This window comes from Medicago sativa, chromosome 3 (assembly GCF_051527215.1).
Source record: "Medicago sativa cultivar Bolivia chromosome 3, Bolivia_mono, whole genome shotgun sequence".
NCBI classification, from domain to species: domain Eukaryota; kingdom Viridiplantae; phylum Streptophyta; class Magnoliopsida; order Fabales; family Fabaceae; genus Medicago; species Medicago sativa.
Genome location: NC_140751.1, coordinates 52,005,415 through 52,027,099, shown reverse-complemented (window position 1 = coordinate 52,027,099; position 21,685 = coordinate 52,005,415). Strand labels below are relative to the sequence as shown.

The 21,685-nt window shown below is 36.1% G+C and overlaps 1 protein-coding gene and 1 pseudogene across 1 annotated transcript; both read right to left on the bottom strand.

Moving 5' to 3' along the window:
• Positions 1-6,484: 6,484 nt before the first annotated feature.
• On the bottom strand, positions 6,485-8,500 carry LOC146938171 (uncharacterized). Its single transcript, XM_085749594.1, has 2 exons — positions 7,865-8,500; positions 6,485-7,797 (listed from the first exon to the last, which is right to left on the bottom strand). The coding sequence occupies exons 1-2, from the start codon at positions 8,498-8,500 to the stop codon at positions 7,234-7,236; spliced, it is 1,200 nt and encodes a 399-aa protein (XP_085605720.1). The 3' UTR covers positions 6,485-7,233.
• Positions 8,501-10,196: 1,696 nt separating this feature from the next.
• On the bottom strand, positions 10,197-20,608 carry LOC146938170 (benzyl alcohol O-benzoyltransferase-like; annotated as a pseudogene).
• Between the last annotated feature and the right edge of the window lie 1,077 nt (positions 20,609-21,685).

Sequence of the window (21,685 nt, the reverse complement as noted above, 5' to 3'; positions counted from 1 at the left end):
GGACCGGGAACACCATTTTAATCATAAGTGCATCCAGGTAACCCCCAATCTACGGAGTCATACGCTTTCTCAAAATCAACTTTAAACAACATCAACTCCTTCATTGTTTTGTGAGCCTCATCCACCACCTCGTTCGCAATGAGAATACCATCAAGAATCTGCCTGTCTTTCACAAAAGTTGTCTGAGTCTCTGCTATCAAACTTTCCATGACCATTTTCAGACGGTTCGCTAACACTTTCGACAAAATTTTATACAGACAACCCACCAGAGATATAGGCCGAAAATAAGTTAATCGTTGTGGGCTATCCACTTTAGGAATCAAAGCTATGAAAGTAGTATTAATTCCTTTTGTTAACTTGTCGTTCCTGTGAAAATCCTGGATGAAACACATAATATCCCCTTTCACAACGTTCCAAAACTCTTTAATAAAACCAAAATGCACACCGTCTGGTCTCGGACTTTTGTAATTATCACAATCCCAAACTGCGGTCTTTACTTCATCAACGGAGAACGGTTTGATTAACCCATTTCCTTCCACATAAGATAAATTTTTAAAATCTAGATTATCAACCCCCGGCCTATAATTATCTGAATCCGCAAAATGGTCTCTGAAATGGGAGAACACTGCCTGACGGATAGGTTGAACTCCTTCGACAAGAGAGCCGTTTAACCAACAATAGCATTGCGCCGCCGTCGACTAGATAAAATGGAATGAAAGTACTTTGAGTTTGCATCTCCATCCTTCAGCCAAAGTAACCTCGACTATTGCCAACTAATGCTTGTAGTAACACGAGACAAAGAATGAATGTCATGCGTAATGCTTCGCATTTCATCCATTTCCTCTTCTGACAACCCACCAACCACCCCTTTATTATCAAAATCTGACAAACGAGCTTTCAATAAATCAATGTGTCCCGGAATATTTTTAGCATGTGTCGAATGCCACTCCTTCAATGCTACCTTAATTAATTTCAGTTTTTCCTTTATCACAAAACTGCCCTATCCCTCAATTTGGAAAGATTTCCATTTTTCTTTAACAAAATTTGTGTAACCCAGCACATCTTGCCAGCACTTCAACATCCTTGTCGGTCGAGGGCCCCAATTTTCCTCATCGATAGATAACTGGAGCGGGAAATGATCAGAGAGACCCCGAAGTAGGGCTACCTGAAAACAATTTGGCCAACATAAACACCATTCTTCTGATAACAAGAACCTATCAATTCTGCTCATAAACGTGCCATCTCCCTTAAACTAAGTAAAACAACGTACACTCAACGGCAAATCTACCAACCCGTTATCTTCAATAAAAAGGTTGAAAGAATTGATATCAAGAGATATACCACCCCCTCTTGTTGACCTTCATTCTTTCGACCTTCTCACTACATTAAAGTCACCACACACACACACACACACCTTGCAACCCCTCAACGACTGTAATCTCACTGACAAAGCTTTCCACAACTCCTCTTTAGCTCTGAAATCACACAGGGCATAAATGTTGATCAAGTAAAATTCCTCATTAGTACGTAAGAACCTTCCATGAGTTTGAAGCATGTGATCCTGACTCCACGTAGACCACACCTCCACTTCTGACGTATCCCACACCGTAAGCAGCCATCCTGATGCCCCCACGGAAGGACGATAGGAATAGTCATGACTCGAATCACCCCACAGAGAGGAACACACCAACTCATCACACACCATCAACTTAGTTTCTTGAATACAAAGCACCGAAGGACATTTCTCCCTCACCAACAACCTCTTCTCCCTCCTTTTCTCCATCCCGCCTAAACCTCTCACATTCCAAGAAATCATCTTCATCTCCACCACCCATTACGCCACAACCCCACAACACGCCACCCCTCCTAGACACCCCCTTCAGACTCTCGCCCTCCCTCCCTAACCAGCGTCAAAATTGGTCCATTAGCAGCCTTTTTGGGGCGGGACAACACACTAAATTTGTTGTTTAAGTCGCCTGGAAAAGATACACCAATAACCTTGCCTATATCATGTACATCCGCTTCAGCCGCCTTTTCATTCCCTTGTAACACAACCCAGTTTTTCCAGTCATTATTTACTGAAGCCATCGACCCTGATTCATTGTTAGAACTTTGATTCACCTCCAAAGACTTTGTTACTCTCTCCCGTTGACGTTGTCTATTCCGAACTTTTTATTTCAACACCTGGAGAACTTGTGAGTTGTTCAATACTTTCATGACCTCTTGTCGATCTTTACTTGGTAATCTTGTCACCTTCTTCAGAGTGAGCACCGGATGTCGAAGTACTCCTCCTGCTTGCCTTTAACTAACAATTTGTCTGTTTCCCCCGCCTATGTCACTGTTTTCCTTACCAGCCTTCTTCAAACGTTTGTGTAACCACTCCATGCTCCAAGGACCAGACCGTGAAGCTTGCTGATTTTTATGAGGAATGTCCGTCAATTTAATTCTTCCCTTTCTAGAACTATCATTCACATGGCTGTCTTGCTTACCCGACCCTTTATTCAGCGGTTTTCCACCCAAATCCAACGCACAAAATGACTGTGTACATGCTATATCTTGAGGTGCCGTACTTGTTCCCCTATTTGCTGAAGCGTCCACCTCATTAGAAGAAGAAGTTTCAGCCTGCATAGCAATATTGGGATTGTCCGGTTCACCACCAGGTTCTTCCATAGTCACCAATTTCGCCATGTTACAATTGTCTTCAAAAATAATCTCATCTCTTCTACAAGTGCCATTTCCTTATCAATTTTAACAGCCAATTTTTCTACATTTTTATTTGATTCCAACACATCATGTACCACTTCCGCTTTCGGGCTTGAATTAACAGATTTGTCATCATCCTCAAACAAAGAAACGTATTCCCCCATGTTAAAGCCCCATTCTTCCAATATTTTTATTTCAACAGTAACACCATCAACTAGAATTTGTTCCATGACATTCACCACGTCTAATGACGACGTAGCTACAAGGATCCTAGCATAGTCAAACCTTTCACGATTCAGCAAGCAAGTGTCTGCTCTTAAGTACCTTCCACATTCAAGCACACATAATTTGAAAAAAATTTCATTCCAAGCATGTAATGGAATCCCGTACAATCGGAGCCAAGCACCTCTATGAAATGGTATCACCTCTTTATCCCATTTACTCAAACTCAAAAAAATGAGATCAAAGAATTGTTTTGCTTCCCCCACAATGTCCACGACTTTCACATCGGATAAAGAGTGCACAAAAACCTTATCTGCCCCGAGTGAAATGATGTTTATATCCTTGAAACCAGCGTCCTCCACTCTATTCTGTATGAGCGGTATTGATTCACCATTCAACACTGTGCCAACCAAATCTTGACATGCCCAATTAATGTCCTCTGCACATGGCCTATACCCTCACAAGCTTTTTAGCGACAGTCTGCATGTCCATGCTAACGTTCCTAACTCTCTTCCCCACTCCTACTTCTTCTACCTTCTCTCCTTCACCCTCCTTCACCCTCTCTTTCCTCCCCATTTTCAACACCACTGATCCCACTCTCACCTCTCATTCACAACCCTTCTCCGCCCTCAACTCCTCTTCATCCTTCTCGCTTGCACCCCTCACTCTTTTTTCTCCCTCATGCACCTTATTCCTCACAATTGTGACCTCCCGTCCTCCGCCAACAGTCACCTTCCCCTCACCCCTACCTCCCTCACCCTCACCGCTTCACCCTCCTTCGGAACCCTCTCGTCAAACCTCGCTAATTTAGCACAAACATGACACTGACCAAAGTATACATTATTTAAGGCTTTCAATAGTTTATCCACATCACGGACTTTAGCAAAACGAACAAAACCATAAACCTCACCATTCATATTTGTATTATTTGCCACAAAAACATCCTCAAGAATTCCACACACTTCCAACCTCTTTCTCAAGAAAAAAGTCGAAGCTTGTGGAGGAAAATTAGTAATATAAAAAGTTACGAACCGTTTGAAGGGTGATTCCATGGCTGCCTCATTCCCAACCTCTGAATTCGCACGCGAATACTAACGTTGCACCATTGCACCCGCGCGCCTACCTTCCTTAAACTGCCCCAGCCGACGCGAAGAAGGAATCCTGACTTCTTCCTTGTGCGCAACATTAAACTCAGGAACATCATCTTCTGCACTGTCTCGGTCGCCCCACATAACAGACCTGTCGATTGAATTTTCTGACCCAGCATTATAATTCCCAACATACAGTTCCTCCCGAGAAGCATACCTAAACCTAGCTTGCCTGTTGTAGAAGTCTTCCCTTTGTCGAAACTGATCCCAATCCTCAAACATTTCCTGAACCTGTTCTTCCTGTCGCCGCGCTTTCCTCTTCCTCGATCTCACGTCAATCCAATCCCCTTCATCCCCCCCCATATGTGGTACCCTGCCTGGAACCCAACCCCCCCCCCCCCCCCCCCCCCCACTTTCTACCTCACTTCCGGCAACGACCGACACGCTTGCCTATGATGGTAACGCAGGCCGTCGCGGAACTCTCATTCTCCCCCTCTCATCACTCAGTGATTTTTCAACCAACTCATCTAATTCTTGGCTTAGTTTATTGTTTGCCCAAACTCATTATGTGGGTTTTTTTTTAATTATTACTTTTCTCATGCTATTTGTTACTCACGCGCCCTAATTTTTTCCTTCTGAAAATGTCATCGGATTTTAAAATCCGAAACCTACTTCGAAATAAAAAATCTAAAAACAATTAGTTTACACAGTGCTGGAATTTTACAGCAGCACTGAATGTCTTTGTGGATTCAACAATTTTTTCCAATATATAAAATTATGTAAAGGACAATGACATTATAATTATATCAAAAAATAATTATATATATATATATATATATATATATATATATATATATATATATCATTATATCAAAAAAAAAGTTGAATTTATATTTCTCTTCCACATGAGGATTTAAAATTTTAAATAAATTCAATAATCATCCTTTAAAAAATAAATGAGGATATTAATTATTACTCACAAGTCACAGATACCAGCAGGATATTAGCTGGCACATTAGAGGAATAAAATTTCTGACACTTTCAATGCATAATGTTTTCTTCTTCTTTTTTTATTTAAAAAAATTACTTGGATCGATTGGGAGTCTGTCTGTTTGGACAGGGAGGTTGGTGGTTTGGGGGTAAGGAGAATTAAAGAGTTTAACTTGTCATTATTAGAAAAATGGTGCTGGAGGATGTTGGTGAATAGGGAGGGCCTTTGGTTTAGAGTCTTGGCCGCTAGATATGGCCTTGTGGGGGGCGGTTGCAGTGTGGTGATAGGAATGGGTCAGTGTGGTGGAGGGAGATTGCTAGCATTTAGGATGGTGGTGCTTCTATTTTGGGTAGCTGGTTTCCGGATAACTTACGTATTAATATAGGTAACGGTGCTACTACCTTATTTTGGGTTGATGGGTGGGTTGGTGATGTGCCTTTTTGTGACAGGTTTAGTCGTTTATATGATTTGTCTGAAAATAAAATGGCTACTGTTGCTCAAATGTTCGGTTGGGGGTGGGAGGTTGGAGGGGAGGCGTGGAAGTGGAGACCGAGAATGTGGGATTGGGAGGAGGCCATGGTAGAAAGGATGTCCCACTGAAGGTGTCTGTGCTTGCTTAACGTCTTTTTCGGCATAGATTGCCTACTAAGATAAACTTGTTTCATCGTGGCATTATTCCTTCTGAGGCTCAGCTTTGTGTTAGTGGGTGCGGTCAACAGGAGTCGAAGACTCGTTTGTTTTTATCTTGTCCTTTTTTTGGTCAGATTTGGCAGTTTATTCGGAATTGGCTTGGTGTTTATTCCGCCGATCCCGGTAACATTATAGATCATTTTTACCAGTTTGGCTCTTCGTCAGGTTATGGAAAGTCAAGATGCTCACTTATGCTTTTGATTTGGTTTTCCTGTGTGGGTGGAATGGAAAGAAAGGAATGACAGGATTTTCCGCAGACAAGAACGTTCTCGTTATTAACTTGTAAAGGCTATTAAACTGCTATCTTTTTGGTGGTTTAAAGCTAAATTTTCTGTATTTCCTTATTGTTTTCATAATTGGTGCCAAGCCCCTTTTTTGTGCTGGCATTGGCTGATTTTTGTTAGCTACATCTGAACAGATTATGTATTTCTTGGCTGTCTTCAAGGGTACACCTTGTGCCATGAAGATATGTTGTTGGTTCGTAATATAATTCATTTTGATTTCTTCAAAAAAAAAAATTATAGTCAAATAAGTGAGATAATTTCAATTTTAATTTTTTTTTTTAAGAAAATGTTAAATCTCTCAACAATCTATTATATATATATATATATATATATATAGACATTCTTTCAAAAAAAATATATATATATAGACACACACACAGAGACACACACGTGTGTGGACATACAGAAAGTTACGCATGAGATTATTTAAATAAAATTTTGAAATAATATATATTTTAGTTACTATAGGATAAAAAATACAAAAGAAATAAAAAAAGACTAACACATGACATGTGATGCCCCGATACTTCAAAATGGATGATGTACCGTATCCCTGCGTATCCTGCACCGACACCTGCCCGATACTTTCTGATACGTATCAGGAGAGTATCCGAAGATTAAATTTTATTTTTTAAAAAAATAATTATCTGATACTTCTCGATATGTATCGGAAGAGTATCTGATAATTATTCTGCACCGCTACCTGCCCTGATAGTTGCCAATTAATGTTAATTAAAATAACTTAACTCCTGAGTATTGATGTTTTTTTTTTTTTTGATATAGTGCTTCTTTTCTTGGATCGATATAGGACTAACAATGTTCCTTTTGGATATAGTATAACACTGTTGGTGCTCTTTTTGAGATATATTGCGTATGTAATTGACTTTTTTTTGAATGGCAAAATATATATATAGATAAAAAAGGAAAGAAGAACCAAATACAAGATATCAGAATATACAAAACAGTCGCAAAGCGACACACCAACAACCCACCACAAAGAGAAAAATGCCTCAAACCCCACAGGCGGGGCTGGAGACTCACACATAAGGCCCCCAAAAAAGAGCACCACAACACTAGAAAAAAGCAAAAGAGAACACCGAGAGTCAAGCACCCCAAATAGCCGAGAGCACAGCAAACACCTGCAGGAAACAAGGAAAAAACAAGAATAACCTGAAAGTCGCACCAGGAGGAAGGGGAGATACAACCCCACCCAACCCCTCAAGCGCCCCCAGGAAAACCAAACCACCACAACACCCTACCGGTTCAAACACAGGACGGGCTCCACTTCCCACTCATATAAGGAGCAGGAACTAGCAGGGCACTTAGCAAGGAACCACTTCCAAGCTAAGAGTTTGACTCTATCCACCACAGGCTCCTCTCGGAGTAAGCCACCAGCAAAGATAAGGTCCTTCCGGGACGCCCAGATGGTCCAAATAACAGCATGCCAAACAAGAAGCAATCTTAACCTAACTCTCTTATTCCCACCTAAACCTATAAAGGCCTGAAACTGCTGGGCTAGCCCCAGAGGCATAACAAAAACCCAACCCAGCCACCTAGAAACCTGATACCACACCGGAAAGAAGGAAGGACATGATAGGAAAAGGTGCACCGAAGACTCAGCCGGCCTATCACAAAAAATACACCCCACACCATCGACCGGAAGGGGAACCCCACGCCTAATGAGGTTATCCCTAGTAGGGATCCGATCAAGGAGAAGCTGCCACGAAAAGACAATCACTTTGGAGGGAGCCCAAGACTTCCAAACCCTCGAGACCGCCAGCAACTCCTCCCCAACGGGGATACCCAGAGCCAGTAGGCCCTAAATAAGATTCGAATAGGCAGACTTCACAGAATACCGACCATCAAATCTGAGGCCAAGATCACGCATCCTCCCTCTCAACCTTGGGCGACTTAACTGCAACCGAAAGGAGATCAGCAAGCAGGTCCAATTCCCACACAAAAAGAGGTCTCCTCCAGAGAAGGTCCCAAACCCAGACTCCCTCCTCCCAATGCCCTAACTCCCCCACTTTCCGGTCCACCTGGGTAGATAGGAGAAAAAGCCGCCTAAATCTAACTTTAAGGATCACCGGACCACACCAAGGATCATGCCAGAAGTTGATCGAGAGACCATTCCCAACCACTCTAACCACCCCATCTGAAAACCAATCCCCGATAGCATCCTTATCCCCTCCAAGGAGAGAAATATTGGACCACCAGGTAGACACACCTCGGAGGCCGAAAGACCTACCACTAAGATGAGGGGAGGGAAAGCAAGTCCCATAACGAGCAGTAAGGATATCGCGCCACAGACCACCATCCCCGAGCAGATACCGCCATCGCCACTTGGCCAAAAACGCAAGATTCACCTGGCGAAGATCTCTCACACCCAACCCCCCCCCCCCCCCCCCCCCCCCCCTCTCCCGCTTCGGCTTACAAACAATAGCCCAAGAGACCCAAGGGAAACTACTACTGCGCTTGACCCCACCCCAAAGGAACATACGCTGAATGCGGACAATCATCATTCTCTTAATCGTCAATATTATTTATATTTATGTTGATGTGCTACGAGCCTATGACTGGTTTCTTTTGTTTGTTAATATATTTTCATATTAAAAAAATGGTTATAATTATATTGTACATTTAGAGCCCGTTTGTTATAACTTTTTTAAGAAAAAAATCACTTATTTAAAAAAAAAATCACTTTTAAGAGTATTGCATCCGTTTGTTATAGATTTAAAAAAAAATCAGAATCTAAAAATAATCTAAAAACAACTTCAAATGAGAAGCTGTTAGGAGCAGCTTCTAAAAAGATTGAACTAATTTTGTAAAAGAAAAAAATCCCTTTTATATAGTTGTATCCAAACAAACTAGATTATTTGCTTAAAAAAGTGATTTTTATTACGGTAAACAAACGCAAAATAGATTCTGATTTTTCATAAAATCTCTAAAAATTAATCTCTAGATTATTTCATGTCAAAATTACTTTTATTGTAATCCATAACAAACGAGCCCTTAATTATATGATTTTTTTTATTAACATATCCCAGCCGTCTTGTATCTTGATATTTGAAATTTTTCTGTATCAACGTATCAATACAGTATCGTATCCGTATCGTATCTCATATATGAGCTTTATAGCATACGACAAAAGAGACTTATAGAGAATCAACAATTAACGAAGAAGACAAAATCAAATGGACTGCATATGAATCCACCGTACGCTCATAACTTCTAACATCCAACTTTGCCAAACAATTAGCAACAAATTTCCTTCTTGGAGGGTATGAAACAATTCAATAGACCAATCTCGACTCAATTTTTTTAATCAAATTAATAAAGTTGCTAAACTTATGAAACACATTTGAGGGGTCACGAATCAACTAGGGACGGACTTAGACTCACAATATCCGTAAGACAAAAAAAAATCAATTTTAAATGATATAAAATCAATTTCAATAGCAAAAACCAAATGATATTGTAGCCAAAACCTAAAGATAGAATCAATTTCAATTTCAGTATAGTAACCAAAATTGAGCCATTATTTTTTGTTTTTCTAGCTAGCTCTCGCAAACCAACCTGCTACAATTTTAAAAGCGGAACATAAAAAAATTGAAGAATGTTCGTTAGTGCAAATTTACCAGCTGATTATATTGTAGCCAAAGAGTGTTCATAGACGATCACTCCTTGTCCTCTTCAGTCTCACATAACAGACTATGAATATGAGAATAATTTATGGCACATACATTATAGACTATGCATTACTCATACACAGGGGCTCAATCCATGAACAACTATTACTCCTAATATTTATACCAATATGAAGATTTGATAATTCTTTATCCCTGACTTGTGAGATGTGGTTATCAGTTTATCCACATAATAGATTCTATACCATACTACCATCTCATTTGATCATAGGAAAACTTCTTACTCGAATACCTAATATTGCCCTTACGTGATTTATAAGTTTAAACATAAAACTATTAGCCTTTCGGCCTTACACCAACAAAAATAGCCTATGTGATTTTTAGAGGACTAAAAAATAAATAATAATTAAAAACTTGGTTTTACACATAGCTCTTTCATATAGCTAAGTCGCCAACTCCTGTTAGTTATTATTGTAACAGTTTTAGCTTATTACATGACAATAACAAAAGACCTTTCTTTTAATTATATTGTACATAAGCCCACAACTTTATCTAAATTAAGGGCATTCATTTATTTACTTATATATATATAATGGAACATCACAAACTACATGGAAGACATGATAGAACGATGACCCCTCGTTGTAGGATGATGGTTACCAAGCATCTCATCTAACTCTTTAGCAAACCTCTTCATATCTTCATAAGGCAAAGAAATTGGTAAAATTAAACCATCTTCTCGTTTTTCATTCTTATGTGGGACAATGAAGGTTACTCCAGGAAAAAACCTAGGCCCACCTTTTGCAACTCCACCATACTTCGCCTCACCCCATCCAAAATTCACTTCTCTAAAATTAGCATGTCTCAAATCTGATATAATACAAGACCTTACAGTCGTAAATAAACATCGTTCATTAATTACCATAAAATCTGCTAAAGAATGCATGTATTCCTCTGTAACTTGACATTTGGCTTTTCTTATCAGCTCCACTGCATAACCTAATGGGTTTTCACATAGCTTCCCTGCGGTGGTGATGGCGGCAACGAACGCAAAACAGTTACCATAATAACCAACAAACGATGAATGCTTATTGTTGAATCTCGAACGTGCATTGACGGTGATCATCAATGTTACCTCTTCCTCGGGATCTATCTGCAATGCTTTTGTGTGACAACGCCAAAAGCATGCAGTGATAAGATCAAATGTGGTACATTGACGAAGGTGAAATGGAACCAAGCAACGAATTGCATCTATGTGAGCTGGTGTAAAGAAGAAAGATTGAATGATTGTGGAAGTAGTATCTTTTACGACCTTGCTAGTATTTCGAGGAATGTGTTCGTACGCACGATGGTTACATGTGATGTAATGCGTGGTGGATCCCTGGCCATTAGGAGCTCCCTACGCCACACAGGTCGAATGGAAGGTTCAAGTGCTCCTCGAGCCATTTCCGCCCAAGCATTCATGAATTGTTTCAAACCAGCTCCATCGTTCATAGTATGATTCATAGATAAGACCAATATGAAACCACCACACTTGAGACGTGTCACCTGTCATATTTCAAAATGTAAATATTAGACATCAAATTTCTTCGTCTTCTTCATTCAACGTTTGATATCCATATTCTTCGTTAAAAAATCGAACCATACTTGTCATTAGAGGTAAATTACCCCAATTCATCAAGGATGGTGTAGGCCTCACCGATAGGGTTTTTCTTACAATAAGTACCATTTTCATCTCAAGAACATCAGACTTCTTCATCTCTTTCATTTAACATGTGATATCCATCTTTTTCGTTTCAGAATTGAATCCTACATGTCATCCTTTATTATAAAAGCTAGACTTGTTTGGCTATCATGTTTGCCCTAATTCACCCTTCTTTGCCCTAATCCCTAGCATTTTTCCCTCCTAAACATGAACTAATGACTAATCTAATCTCATCCGTTCAACCTCTATTTTCACACTTGATCACACCCATTGATTCAAAGTCTACAAATTTTCTCTCACATTACTTAGTTAATGCAATTGAAGACGTATTTAATGCAAATAAAGTCGGTTAACAATCCCCTAACTAATTGCTGATCAAAAGGTGTTCTTCGTACTGACATTACAATGTTTCACACATACATTTTTTAAATAAAGTCGAAATTATATGCCATTAACTATAATTAAATTGCTATAACTAATTGCTTTAAATAAAATGATATGCCACTGTCCAAAAAGTATTTCAACTTCTCTAAAAAAAAAAGTATTTCGACTAAATAGGAATTACTTTAAATATTTCTATAAAATAGGCTGGTAATTAATTGCTTTTAATTTTCGCAATGAATGAGAATTACTACCGATAGAAGCACAATGGTCATTCACATTAATTAGCATTCTATAAAATGTTGTCTTCTCCTTATAACTTTGGTGCATATTTTCGAATGAAAGCCTTAAAAAAACATATGATCCTGTAATTCTATGACGTTAGACCTTACGACCGCAAAAAATATCACGGATTTCGCTCTATACTCATGCTCATGTATATTTTGTATAATAAAAACTTTATGTTAATATCATCTGATTACTCTTATTTTTTGATGAGTGAAATATACCGTAGCTATGGAACAGAATAATATATTAACATTGTTCCTTCACAGATGTTGCACTATGGGAGTATCACGTTGAAGATGCTGCATTTATGCAACTGTTGAAGCTAAAGTGGCACACATATCATGTGCAGTACCACCCAGACGAGGTATTTTATACAAAAAATCCTGGAACTCAATCATACTGTTAGAAAGTAAAATAGAAGAAAGAAAATATTTTGCTATTTAGTTGCTATAAATAGCATAATTGATTTATTTTGATATATGTTTCCAATACATACGCATTTGATATTGGGTACAACTCTCAACAGCGGGATAGGCAATGAGTTGAATAGGAATGTCACTTTAATTGATCCAGGACTCAATCAATTTGAGGTTGTCGTGGATAAATATGATGGAAAGCTGTATTTCTCTCATGGAATAGAAGAACTGAACAAGGCCTATAAATTAGAGCATGGTGGCTGGATATCTCTGATTTATGCTTTCCATCAAATTTTTGTGATTCGGGTTCACGATCGCCATAACTATGAGATCAAGTATCCGAGTTATATCCCTCCTTTACGTTTAAGGCTAGCACAATTAATTTACGGTCCTAATGCAGCACCTGAATTTGTCAAGATCGACTACTCCGCTCCTTATCCCCACATATGCGACTGTTTTAAATTTAGTGTCACCAAATGGTTAACACTTGCAGATGTAACATCTGATCAAGTGGTATAAAATCTTTATAGATTTAGTCGCATATTTCAGTTTGTTATCTGCAATGTCGATTTATTTATAAGATCTCATATGTGTCTGTTTTCTTATTTTACACAGACTTTCTCCTATGCTAAAGTATTTGATAGCATCGTTGACAAGAATTGCAAAGAATTGGCAATTATTGACGATAGCGGACATCATTGGTTGTTCAATGTGGTCATTCTTTTTTACAAGGACGAAATCAAGTTTGGAGGGGATTGGAAAATGTTTTGCACCGCAAGGAATATGTACGAGTGGAAGGCTTAAGGCTTGGAGCAAAAACTTTGGCCCCCAATGCATTCCTATTTTGAACATTTGATTTTTAGTTGTCTGATGGTTTTGATTATGTGCTATCTAATGTCATGTAATTCCTATTTGATATGTTTTTATTATTTTCAATTGAAGGATGCTATGTTTTGGTTGATTCATTATTTTCATCTATTGTAGACTTTTATATATTTCGATTGAAAACCAGATTAATTATATTTGCTTAAAGAAACCAAAATAAGTTCATCTTATTGTTGCAATCTAAACAAATACTAAAACTAGAATAAAAATAGTGAAAAAAATACAGTCACCGATTTGTAGAAATAATAATAATAGTCATCATGACTCTTTGATTAATTATGTAGTGATCATGTCTCAAACCATGGACGATAAAGGCCATTTGATTTGCAATATAAGGTCTTAAGAGATCAACATATTTATTTCTTAGAAACCGACAAAATAGGTATATCGTCACATGAGAAATCAAATTTGAATTACTCCATGAGAACATAGTTAATGCTAATTAAAAAACGAATAACTTACTTAATGCTAATTAAAAACGAATAATACACTTTTAATGCAATTAACAACGAATGACGCACTGTTAATGGCAATTAAGAGCGTAGTTAATGGCTTGAAAACGTAGTCAATGACAATTGAAAACTTTTAACTTGCATATTTTCCTATAAAAATTGCTTTTATGCATTATGCACTAATTACTCTACCAATTACTACCTATTAAAAGCATTTATGATGAACTTATATCAATTGGTCACGAAAAACTTAATAAACGGAGAAGTTAATCGACTATGCTATATATGCTATATATCAAATATGCTCCAATAAGAAAAAATAACCACAAAAAAATATATTAAACACATTTGTCACGCTATATGAAAAAGTTTTGCATCAATATGCACAGAAAATTTAACAACAAATATTGCATCACGAAAAAATGATGTAGTATATTTTTTGTTAAATTTTCTGTTTCCATTCTTTACGGTAATGACACTTTTTTTTGATGCTCTCCATTTTTCTTTATGATGTGACTTAAGATCGAGCAGTGCAGGGCTATGTGCAATTTTGTTAACAAGTATTCAATTTTATTCAATTTTGTTAACTACCATTTCATTTTGTTATGTATGATATAAAACTTCTATCGGCTATGTATGGTTACATTATTTTCATTGATTCGATTAACTTCTATGTGGTAGACCCGTGCGGCAGCACGGGTCAATGGTCTAGTTAGGGTTAAATTAACCCCAATTTATCAAGGGATAATGTAGGTCTCGCCGTATTAGGGTAATCTGACCTAAACTCCCTTAATGCAAGCTCAAGCTTGCTTGTAAAAATAGCAAAGTCAATTACCTGAATTCTTGTTCTTTAACTGCATGACTTCAAAGTCTCTCTCTCTCTCTCTCTCTCTCTCTCTCTCTCTCTATATATATATATATATATATATATATATATATATATATATATATATATATAGGGTCAGGATCAAATGACACCATGGTGTCAAAATTAGTTTGACACCAAATCTCATCCATTCATTTTATTTAATCCAAAGGCTTAAAACTATCACCAAATTAATTAATATAGGCTTAAATATGACATTGGTCCCTGCATTTTCATCAGTTTTTGGTTTTGGTCCTTGCACTTTTTTTTGGTTGGTTTTGGTCCTTACACTTTGTAAAAAAATTGTTATTAGTCCCTCTGTTAAGCTGCTGTTAAAAAAAAAAAAAACTAACGGAGTGCCACGTGGCCCACTAAAATCATGCCACTTTATCTCTTCGACACTACATATATAAGCCTAAATAAAACAAGTTTTTCCTTAGGATTTGTATAAGATTTATAGTTCTACGTATATTAAGGCTAAGTTAGCAAGTGTGTACCTTTTTATTTAGACAAAAAAAAAAAAAACCATTTATCTTATTATTCAAAACTAATAATTTCAGGATTATTTTCGTAACTTTCATTTATAAATATTTGTTAACTTGCACCAACTTTATTAACTTAGACTCACTTTATTATAAACGCATTTATGTTTTGGAACACACTTACAAACATGAAACAAGTCAAAATAAACACGGATATATACAAATATGTTTCATTAATTTTTTTGGTTCATAAATATTCAAATTTACATATTTGTCTTTTAGTTATATTATTAATTTAAACTAGTGACAAGATATTTTTATGTCCAACTGAAAAAAAATGTACACTTGTTAACTTGGATAATGTTTTTAGGTTTGTCTAAATTAACAACCCTATATATATATATATATATATATATATATATATATATATATATATATATATATATATATATATATATATAGAGTCAGGATCCGTTGACACCAGGTGTCAACGAATTCGTTGACACCAAATCTTATCCGTCCTTTTTCTCATCTTAACGGCTGACATTTATTCACTTTAATTGTTCATGTGAAGACTCCTTAGCAGATCAAAGAAATCACGCATCTTCCTTTTCCTTAACTCACTCACGGCGGCTACGATGCTTTTATTCTTGCAGAAAAAAGTTCTATCATAATTCTGTAAATTGACCAGGCCATCAGGATCATAATTCTGTAAATTGACAATCTCTTCCACAAGCATATCTAACATTTTACTAAAATAGAATAAAATAAATTTGATAGTATGATTCCCTAATGTTTTGTAAATTGATAAGCCTAAATTCCATTCGACATTTGAATCCTAGAAGCACCAGTGATGGACGAGAACCTCTATTTCCATTTATCCCACTTTATCTCTTCGTTTAAGATGTCATCCCCACTTCTTGTTTTCATAATATTCATTATTTTTTTAATTATTTGGACCTTACATCTCATTGAAATTAGGGATGATGGAATTAAACAAATCATGTGATCGTTTATGATATTATGTTGAAATTTGAATCGAGCATCTAGTATTTCCCTGAATCCCCAATTGAATAAAATTGAATTCCTTATAATTCTTGAAGATCTAAACACCTTAATTGCTTTCACCATTCTTCTTGATAATCGGAGAGGGTGAAAAGCAGTGATGGAGCTCCAATGGGGGAGACCGATAATCAATGAGACCCAACATGTAGTAGGAGATCATGTGGGCGAATAGACACAATAATCACACGAGTTGTTTAACGAATGATTTCTGGCTTTTAGATCAAATGATATGGACGGTCATGATTTGGTGTCAACGAATTCGTTGACACCTGGTGTCAACGGATCCTGACTCATATATATATATATATATATATATATATATATATATATATATATATATATATATATATATATATATATATATATATATATATATATGGGTCAGGATCAAATGACACCATGGTGTCAAAATTAGTTTGACACCAAATCTTATCCATTCATTTCATTTAATCCAAAGGCTTAAAACTATCACCAAATTAATTAACATACATCAAATACTCTCTATCACCTAATTAAGAAACATATCTAACATCATTAATTCATAATCAAACAATCCCTTCTTGTTTTTGGTAGATTCAAACCCTTTTTATTTTCCCCTAATTTTTTTTCTTTTGGCCATAAGCACAAACTCAAACTTTATAATTTTTATAAAATCATGATAAATCTTAATTCATTTAAACATGAGACACGTTGAGTCCTCTAAAAAAAATTAGACCTATGAGTGACAAAATAATCTAATTAGCATGAACAATTCAAGAATCATTAGTCGAGCTTGTTGGTTTTTCTTTAATACAATTTAATTAATTATTAAAAAAATATGAGTATATGAGATAAAGACAGAAATATCATTGATGGTGATGATGACTCAAACAACCATAGGTATATGAGTTCTACCATTCATTTTAGGCTTATATATGTAATCGGTCCCTGCACTTTGACAAGATTTTGGTAGTAGTCCTTACACTTTTTTTTTTTTGGTTTTAGTCCTTACACTTTGTAAAAAAATTGCATTTAGTCCCTGCCGTTAGTCAACTGTTAAAAAAAAGTTAGTCAACTGTTAAAAAAATGGGAAGGATAACAGAGTGCCACGTGTCATATAATTATTGGGCCACGTGGCACTGTAAAAGTGTTTGCTGAATTCATTAAAAGGTTACCTATTTTCTTGTATTTTTAATTATAAAAAAACTGTTATAAATTAATAATAATATTAAATGGAAATGATTAATTTTCTTCAGCGCTCTCCTTCTTCCATTCCAGTATGCACTCACCTCCTTCATCCACATCAAGTTCACTCACACCTCTATCACCCACTCCCACCTTCATCAACCTAGTTATCTCTCAGCGCTGTCTTCATCATCTTCATCCTATTCTTTGAAATTTTCATTCAGATTCCTTTATTCCCAAAACCCAATTCTGTTATTGGATTTTAATTAGCTTTTTCTTTTTATCATTTCTGATTTTCGAATCCCTTTTATGATTTCAAGGCCTTATGAAAATTTTGGATTTTGTTGTTGTTGTTGTGGTACTGGTTTGTTGAAAGATTTTAAATGTTGATTTGTTCATTGTTGTTGAATTTCTGGATTTATTATCGTTGTTGTTTGTGTTTTGGGTTGTTGAATTTGTAAAGAGATGAATAAGATGGTTTGGGTAGTGATGAAGCAAAACATGATGATGGAGATGTGGTTGGATTCACGTAAAGAAGGAGAAGAAGTTGGGTTGTAATTTTTAATTAATAAAATGATATTAAAACAAATTAAGGACATTGGTTTTTATTTGATTTTTTTTTTGTATTTTAGTGTGCCACGTGGCATGATTTTAGTGGGCCACGTGGCACTCCGTTAGTTTTTTTTTTTTTTTAACAGCAGCTTAACAGAGGGACTAATAACAATTTTTTTACAAAGTGTAAGGACCAAAACCAACCAAAAAAAAGTGCAAGGACCAAAACCAAAAACTGATGAAAATGCAGGGACCAATGTCATATTTAAGCCTTTTATTTAAGAAATGATAAAGGGGTATTTGTTTGTTGTCACCAAGCACCTTTTGGTGTGGATTCTCTCACATCTGAAGTTATAAAATTGATGCTGGATGCAAATTGAACAGTGTGAGAGTAATAAAGGGTAAAATAAAGAGCATGTTTTTCAACTGTAATATTCCCCTCAAGAGATGTAGAGCTAATTAACTACAACCCAATGAACATATGATCAGTTCAATTAATCAATCTTGAGTCGAAGAAAAAAATCTTAGATATGCAAATAGTCCATGTAAACATAAAGCGTTTTGATTTTAGTCATGTCAAATAGTATTTTGTTTTGGTCCTTGGTATTTTGTTAGTCCTTGTTGTAAAATCCATTGATATTGAAATTGATACTTATAATATATAATTTAGACCTTATTTTGAAGGACTCAAATCAAATATTCTGCATATCAAACGAACCAAATTCAAATTAATCAATTCTGCATTGACCAAGACAAAACAATAAAGACCGAAAGTAAAAGAAAATATTTGCAAGGAATATAACCAAAAAAATACTTTTACCGGGACTAAAACTAAAACACTTAATTTTTTGAGGGACCATTTTCACATTTAAGTCTTAGGATCAATTCTAAAGATTAGGTGAATTAAAGCATTAGACTAGTTTAGGGGAATTGACATCTGAAGATTGAAAAGTCAAATTATTTGAAATATAATGCAATTGCAGCAGTTAAAATGGGAGAGGTTACCTCTCGAAAGAAAAGGAGATGTCATGTTGAAATTCTTCCATAACAAATAAGGGGTTTGGTGTTCACTTAAAAACTAGTGAGAGAGTGTGAATGACGTTTTAATATTTTTTAAGAAAGATGAATGATGAATCTAATTTACCCTAAAATAAAATATATATAATAAAAGTAATTTATCCTAAAATAAAATACTATAAATAAGCATATGTTTTTTTTTGGGGAATTAGTCACTTTAGGCCCTCAATGGGAGAGGATTCGTCACTTTAGTCCCTGAATGAAGAGAAATTGCAAAACAGTCCCTACATGGTCAATTTTAGGGACTAAAGTGACTAACGGAGTCTACATTCAGGGACTAAATTGACTAACGAAGTTTGCATTCAGGGACTAAATTGACTAACAAAGTCTACATTCAGGGACTATTTTGCAATTTATCTGCATTCAGGGACTAAAATGACGAATCCCTTCCGATTTAGGGACTAAAGTGACTAATTCCCCTTTTTTTTTTTTAAGGAAAACATATGTTTTATTAATGGCAAGTATATATATATATATATATATGAGAGATGCTACAACACATCCACCTATTTTTGTGAATGTTTGTTTTAGCATACTATATTGTACCACACAGGGAGAGCAGTGCAACAAAAAATAACATACACCCCGTGTCTTCGGGCACCAACAACCTACGCCAAAGGAGGTTCTTCTTGGTCAGCATCCTATCCCGAGGAAGTTGCCCAAATAACATATATGCATTAAAAGATAAATTAATATCTTATGTTTAACAAACGGGTGTCCATGTCCATATCACTATCCCTATCCCTCGTCCACATCATTGAATAACGGATAAGATTCCAACCATACCATGATCGAAAGTAACTTTTGTATGAACATTAGTGCAAAGTTGAGGCATGTATCTACGGGGTCTGATTTTGTGTCCACACAATGCAAACCAATTGTAGGAATATAAAAGTCTAATCTCTCAATTAACTAAAGTTTAAATTGGTCAATAAATTATAAAACCGGTCGCATTAGTCTTGTTGTTCTATCTAGTGTGTACTCCTTGTACTCCAAGTAATTTACTTTTACTTATAAAAAATAAATAAATTTTGTTGTATGAAATACTATGATGATATCTTTTTAATCTCAAAGGTAACCTGGGAATTTCATTAGAGACCAAATTGGATATATCAATCCTCCATTGACAAAAACGGTGATTAAGTTAAGTGAGGCCTGTAAAATTTAAAGGATGTGAGAAATAATATAACTTAACCTGTATGAGCCGAATTGGACGAACAATATTTAGTAATGAGTCTCGTTTTGGAACATCGTATAGAAGTTCGTCGAAGCATGGGAATGGGGGATGCAAAGCGTCACCAAAGTCATCAAGTGTTACATTAGCTTCAGCTTCAATGAACATGACACCCTCACCAATACAATCCACCGTTAACTTGCGTCCAACTCCTTCCCTAATTCTTCCCGCATATGGATAGTAATGCACAAGTGCTTGTGAGAGTGCATGTCTAAGAACCTTAACAGGGTCTTTCTTTGTCATTGATGGTTCATGACGATAGATAAAGATGATAGGAATATTGCAACGGAGACCTTTTTGATCATCTATGTCTGATAGTATTTTAACTTCACGAGGAGTGGGTGCAGCCGGAGGTACCAACTCTGGTTGGCACCTCCGCACAGTGAACATTAGAGATGAAGAGGATAGTAATGCCATGCTAGCTATCACGAGATTTGTGTTACTTGAGTGACTTGTATATTGGGTGCGTTTATATAAATGGAGTGTTTGAAAATGACATTAAAGTAGTGGCATGGCTGAGCTTGACTAATTGTTACGAGGGGGGCCACCTGTAATTAAGTAATGCATAAAGTTTAAAATCACATAGAAGAATTGCCTAGATTATAGGCAGCGTCCAAGTGTCTAGATTATAGGCAGCGTCCACGTATATTAAAGAAAAGAGAAGATAAAAAAAAGATTAAATAAGGAAACGGTCCCTCTAAATATACAAGCCCCTAAAGATTAAATAAGGAAACGGTCCCCCTAAATAAGGAAACGGTCCACATAATATTCCTTAGGTTTTTGGTCCCTTCAAAAAAAATTATCCATGAAATTAGTCCATGTTCTCAATGTAGAGTAGGGACTAATTTAATAGTTGAAAATTTTTGGAAGGACTAAAAACCGAAGAAATATTTTAAATGGACTAAAATCAAATGTTGTTATATTTAAGGGAATCATTTACTTATTTAACCCTAAAAAAATGAGGGGGGATAACCAATCCTATAGGTAGATAGACCCAACGTATTATGACTTTAAATTGCTAATACATCAGAAGACAAAGTATCAAGCCAGACAAAGCAATTAGAGGATAAGCCTAAATTTGCTAATTAATTTGTTGTTTGCCATGGACGTGAGAGATGATGAAATTCATATTAAACAGAAGATAGAGGCAATTGTTCCATCTGTTTTCTTAGTATCCAAGGAACTTGTTGGAGCATTGGTGTAAAGTTTGAATGAAATTGGAAGTTTGGAAGATTAAACACCAAATAATTGGACTTTGATCTAGTGTTGTGTAAATTAAAAAAAAAATAGAGTGTGGGGGTTAACATGAAATAGAACACAGACATTAGTAGTGTTTAAATTGTGATATTTAAATACCTGATAATGGTAAAAATAATAATAATTATTAATTTTTACTAGCGGAAAGACGGGCACTCATGTGCTCGTCTATCCAATATTTTTATTGCGCTAACATCTGTAAAAAATTATGAAATTTTAATTTTGATTAAAAGTATA

Coding starts and splice junctions, on each gene's coding strand:
- LOC146938171 (XM_085749594.1), bottom strand. CDS start 8,500: ATGATGATTGTCCGCATTCAGCGTATGTTCCTTTGGGGTGGGGTCAAG. Junction 7,798..7,864: donor CCAAGGTTGAGAGGGAGGAT/GCGTGATCTTGG, acceptor AATCTTATTTAG/GGCCTACTGGCTCTGGGTAT.